The following is a 5,800-nucleotide window of genomic DNA, read 5'->3' on the forward strand; positions in this document are numbered from 1 at the left end:
ACGGACCCTCAAAATCCACTGCTAGATTTTAACTTATAGCTCCCGTGCCAATCCATCTCCCTTAGCCTTCTCCACTAACACCTGTCAATTAAATGCAATTGTTTTATTTAATTGACATGGACACACAGACGTTGTTAATTTTGTACAGCAGTTTTTTGAATTGCACATTGTTCCTTGGTGGATTTTGATTGGACTGTGAGTTCCAGTGTTTAGAAACAATCTTGTGTTAAATAAAGACTGTATCTTGCTATAGCCACATAGACATATACTGTCCTTCAACAAGGTTAATTTATGTTTGCAGTAAATATTTGGGTTGAATTTTTAAAAGACAAAAAATTTGTAAATGTAAGGGCATCTAAGAATTCTTCTGTTGATTTTTGTATTGAAATGGTTAAGCTTGTTTTTTGTCGATTTTCTTGATTTGATGGTAACAAGCATTTTCCCCTTTTTTTCTCTTTCATTTCCCTCCTCTCTTTCTCCCTGGAATGTCATCCTGCTTTGCACTGTGATTGCATGTCATGCGCTGGCAATGATGTCTCGGGCTTTTTGCTGTGATAAATACCATGCTCAATTATCCTGCCACATGTCGCTCTGGTTCCCATACTGCTACACTCTTCTGTATGTTTGCTTATATGATTTTCCTTCCGAAAGTTCCCATGGTGCACGGTGCTACGCCAGCCACTGTGTCTGCAGCAACAACATCTGCCACAAGTGTTCCCTTCGCTGCAACAGCCACAGCCAACCAGGTTTGCTAATTTACAGCTTTGTTCCTTACAGACAACTTGAAATTGGTGCTTTTAATGAGCATGGGGGTTTTGATTTTACCTCTTGTTGGCCTACACATTCTCTCTTAAGATCTGCAGCACGGCTTAGTAAGCCTTTATCCATGCTCAAAAGGTGCTGCAGTTCCATTTCTGATGCTAAAAAGAATTGATAGTAGAGTTTCTGACTCAGTCTTAACATTTATGGGCCATGCTGTTTATTTCTGCTCTCAGAGATGTAAAGAGAAAGGGATAATACACAGAACCCATTATTTATTTCTATTTCTGTGAAGCCAAGAGTTCCTTTTAGTGCAGAACTCCAGTGAAAGCCAGTAAAACCTTTGTGCAGAGGGGCTGCAGGAGCACTTTTTTAAACAGTCTGAATTTAGCAGTCTGAACATGTTCCGACTCTCCTCTTCCAAGAGCAAAATGAAAACGTTTGAGCATGGGCCACACAGAAACTTCTTTTAAACCTTTGTTTCAGCTTATGATTCTGCTTAGAAATGGCCGATTACTTGTTGCAGTAGACAGACTTCAGTTAAGAAAATGTCCATTAGAGTCTGTTTTTATTTCTAAATAGCTACCTCAGTTGTTTCCATATTTGAATGTAGTTTAGGAATAAAAGAATAAATAAGTGATAAAAAGCCCTCCCAGAAAAGCCAGAACCGATGTTCTAAAGATGAGTACCAGGGGCCAGAGGATCTGCAGTCCCCGTGCATACCAGCTGGAGCTGCACCTGAGAACAGAATGTGGCCTGTTATTTTTGTCTAGCTGGGTTGTCAAAAGTGCAGATTTCTGTAGTAGTACATCTGGCTGAAAGTGCAACAATAAAGTCTTTTTAAGGACCCTCTTGTTACTCTTACAAAAAGGAATTAATCTTGGAGATCTACTGGGAAGTCAGAATGGCCTAGGTCATGAAACCATCGATTCTGGTCTAATAATGCAGGTATTACTTTCGACTCAGTGGGAATCACACGTGTGCCTTTTAGAAAAGGAAACTAAACATCTTCTGCAGCATTTTGCAGGTGTGGTTCTGTATGTGTAATTAATTCTGGAGATAAATGTCAGTTTTTTAAGGCAGGCTCACCTGACATACTCAGTTCCCTAAGTCATTAGAGCTCTCCTTAAACAGTTTCAGAATCCCCTCATAAAGCTGTTGGGTTTGCAGTTGGACCTTAAGCAGCAATACCCATGCCGTGACCTGCTGCACGTGCCCCTCTGTGCGCGGGGTGGACAGGGCCAGCTCGTGCGGAGCCAGGAGCCCGGGGCTCGCTGCAACACCCTGGGCTGTGCTGCAAGGTTAAGTCCAGAGGCTGTGACTTCCAGCCTTTCTACCTTTGCCCATCAAGCAGTACCATTTTGTACTACGCCCAGCTGGAGGTTGATCTCTCAAAAATATGACTCCCAAAAATTGCAGTGATACATAGGCATGCACATCCCGAGTCTCAAAAGGGACCTGGATATTTTACAATTCCAAATAATACTCAGGTTTGTCTGCTTAGCAGGGAGCACTTTCTGCTCCTGAGAAATGCTTGCCGAATGACCACGCATGCCACTTACGGATTTAAACTAGCGTTAAGAATTACTTTGTTTTTTGGAAAGCTAGTTTATATGTAGGACTGCCTCTGCATATACCTGTCACCTAAGCAAGCAACCACCTGTATGCCCAGAGTGTCTTAATATTGTAGTTTATTGCACCATACAATTAATTTGAGTGTGTCTCTACGTCCTCTGTAAGTCCAGAGAGTTGTGAGAACAAGCCAAGCCACAGAAAAGCATCACTGTTTTTTAAAATCATCTGTCTAAATAACCGTGCACTTTCCCAGACAGACTACAGGGAAACTTTCTGTTGTAGAATCTGATCATTTCATGCATATCCTCCCTGGAGCCTCATAACACACTTAGTGTCAGTACTGCAGCCAAACCTCAATATATACATATATAACAAATATATGTATATACTATGTGAGCAATGCTGAAGTTATTTAATGCCACACGATGCAATGTGCATGCATGCCAAAAGTCTTAAGATCTGGCCCTCCATCTTCATTGACTGGTGTTGAAGGTCCTTGGTATGTTCCGACAGCACTACCCCTGATGCTTCTACACAGCTGGGTGCAACAGCCTGTCCTGCAGCAGTAAAAAAAAATGGTATGAGAAGCTTCATTATGCTCAAAGCACATTTCTGTACAACTGGGCAATGTTGTAGAGTTGTGTGGAGTTGCTAGGGGAGGAGAGGGCACAAGGGGTGGAAAAAACAACACCAGGTCCTGTAAACAGTTTAGTTAAGAAACCTCCCGTTCCCTCTCTTGTGTGGATTAACAGGTCAGCCTTAGTATCCGTCAGAAAAAAAGAGTCTTTCCGAGTGCAACAGCCATTTGTGGTCGTAGAGATCCATTTTGTGTCGTATGCCCCAGCATGTTTCCCTGTGCATCTATTTGCTCTCTATATAGATGCATTATAGATGCGTCTATAGCAGGTGCATCTATTTGCTCCCTCCAGCAGGGCTTCGGGTCCTGCCTGTAACGCAGGGTTCCTCTAGGTTCCTCCAACGCCTGCACGCCTTGGTGCTGTCCCTTCTCAAGGGCCTGACCTGCAGGGTCTGTTGGGGCTCGCCCCCGTGGACTCCCACCTGCGCACCGCACACAGAGGGCTGCACGGCTGGGACCCAAGGGTGGGTTGTAGAATATAACTTTGTTGTTGGTACTGTTGGTAATCTGCTCTGATTTTAATACTGTTTTTTTAAAAAAATGGGAAATGGAGTTGAGGGGGCACTTCAAGAGAGCCATGTACTGAATTCTGTTTACACAGACAAATATTTTGAGAATTGTTTCACTGCTTTGGGGAGCCTTAGCTTTTCACCTGATCCACCATGATGCCCTCAATGGCCGTGCAAAGAGCAGGCAGCTCTTCTCTACAGTGGATTTTCACCAGCCGTGAAAATCAAGCTCAGGGCATCTTGGATTTGGCATTCAAAAACCAAGACAGTGAAAACAGTGAACACAAAATCAGACTGAAACAAGGCCACTGTAGGATTTTATCATTTTACATGATACACTGAAAGCACAGAATTTTGTGTAGGCCAACAAAAAGGGCTATTTTCAATTACTGCATTGCATGACTTTTGTAGATTTTAACTTCTCTTGTTTCCTAAACAACCGATAATACTTATTTATGTTTGTCAAGTAGTACTTAACACAATGTTTTCCAGTTTTAAGATGCTATTGTAGCACTTCAGTTGACTTTAACTTACAGTTACAATATAAAATCCACCAACTCACAGCTGATCCTCACTTTTCCAAACTTACGTTCTATAGCAAAATGCTGTGTCTCTGGGTTGGCTCATTGCACTTGTTATTCATTGTTTAAATTTTTTACCTATAGATACCCATAATATCTGCCGAACATCTGACTAGCCACAAGTATGTTACACAGATGTAGACATTTTGTCATCAAACAGTAAGTTCCCAGTGTGTTGTTGCTTGCATTTTTCTCACCTTCATGCATGCATAATTTGTGTATTTCTCAGGGACAGAATGTTTTTGTTTCCTTTCTAAGAAAACTAGTAAGATACAGGGAGGAGGCTGTGAACTCCACTGGTGCTCCATTCTTCTCTCAGTGGAGATCCCATGGTTAGCAGTGACCACGTTAGCCAGTGTGTTGGACCAGGTGTTTGTACATACCCATATAGCTAAATCAGAGGGTCAAAAACTAGCATTTTGCGTTTTGTTGGTAAAGGAGGATGGCTCCAGCACTGATGGGAGCCAAGGGCCAGGTCTAGCAGTGAGGTGGTTATGTTCAGCTGTCTTTAGAAAAGATAAATTTTAAATCTCCAGAATTGGAAGGGCAGCGTCTCTGAAAATACAGGCTTAGTCGTCTGCCTAGCTGAAGCCTGATTTCTCCTGAACACAGGATGTCAGACCGCCACATGTTACACACGGTATTTTCCTGGCATGAGTGGTGTGGCAAGGGGAGGCCCCAGAGTGCAGGCGCAGTTCATACCTGCGTTGCGTTGCATTGCGTTGGCGTGAACGGCCGCTGGAGACGGCATATTTCAGCTCTGTATACTGTAACCTTCATCCTGCATAGCCTGAAATCTGGGTTTGTGTGCCTAAGCTTCAGAATTTTTTTTTCCCCTCTGTATCTTCCTGTGAGTAAACTGTAGTTTCCAGTCTATCACTAAATTGCCTGTTACCATTAAGCCCACCCGCAGCACATCACCTCCCCCAGGACAGCTTGTGATTTGTATTACCTTTCTCTCTCCTGCGCTCCATTTCTGCTCCGTGTTTTTTATTGAATGGCTCAGCCATAATGGAATTACTACTTTGAGTGAGGATTAACCGATTTGCCACAGTGGGCTTGTAATAATAGTTATTCCTTTCAGCTGAGCGTAAACAGTGTTGAACTGCTTGACTGACTCAGGTGGGACGCCTCTTATCTGCTGGCTGCACTTGCTGCCAGGCTTCCCTCTGCAGTCGGCTGGGACTAGGATGGCCCTGGCTTGGAGATGGGCCCAGGTGGAGGAGGAATTGCTCTCTAGAGCAAATCTCCTGTGATAGGCAAAAGAGACCAGAGAAATAGCTACGCTAGCTGGGCAGTTAGGAAGAATTGCCTTGGGAACATAGGCCCAGATTTCCAAGGACGTTTGGGTGCCTCTCGGGTATCAGCTGGGCTCCCAGGTTCTACGGGGCAGTGGCAGCAGGGCCTGGAAAGAGAGGGGGGCACGGAGCTGCTGGGCAGCACTCACATGGCACTTTGTGGGTCTGGGAAGCTGTCCCCCAGATGCTGACCCCATGGCTGGGGGCTCGACAGCGGCAGGAGGCTGGTGGGTGCGTTGTGCGCTTCTGCCTCTGCAGGATTTGCACGTGAAGCAAGCCACTGCTGCAGGAAGGCTGCTGGAGGGAGCGAGCTCCCAGGGCTTTGGGTGCAGGCTTGCTGCTGCTCCACGGCACGGCACGTTTCCCTGCTGCAGATGTAAAGCTTGCGCCGACAAACGGTTACAACCATGTTAAAAATGCTTTCTGTTCTTTGCTTTCTAG

General features: G+C 44.5%; 1 protein-coding gene across 24 annotated transcripts in view; it reads left to right on the forward strand.

Moving 5' to 3' along the window:
* Nucleotides 1–5,800, forward strand: part of MBNL1 (muscleblind like splicing regulator 1) — a 110,214-nt gene that overhangs the window by 101,006 nt on the left and 3,408 nt on the right. For 18 of the 24 annotated variants that reach the window (XM_080410261.1, XM_080410270.1, XM_080410263.1 and 15 more), the window contains 2 exons: nt 652–746; nt 4,146–4,220. In XM_080410261.1, coding sequence (XP_080266387.1) covers nt 652–746; nt 4,146–4,202 — 152 coding nt within the window. In that variant the 3' untranslated portion in view covers nt 4,203–4,220. Of the gene's footprint in view, nt 1–651; nt 747–2,847; nt 2,913–4,145; nt 4,221–5,800 lie in introns of all 24 variants that reach the window. The other 6 variants (XR_013931819.1, XR_013931820.1, XM_080410259.1 and 3 more) reach the window with 3 other exon arrangements.

This window comes from Falco punctatus, assembly GCF_963210335.1.
Source record: "Falco punctatus genome assembly, chromosome: 13".
NCBI classification, from domain to species: domain Eukaryota; kingdom Metazoa; phylum Chordata; class Aves; order Falconiformes; family Falconidae; genus Falco; species Falco punctatus.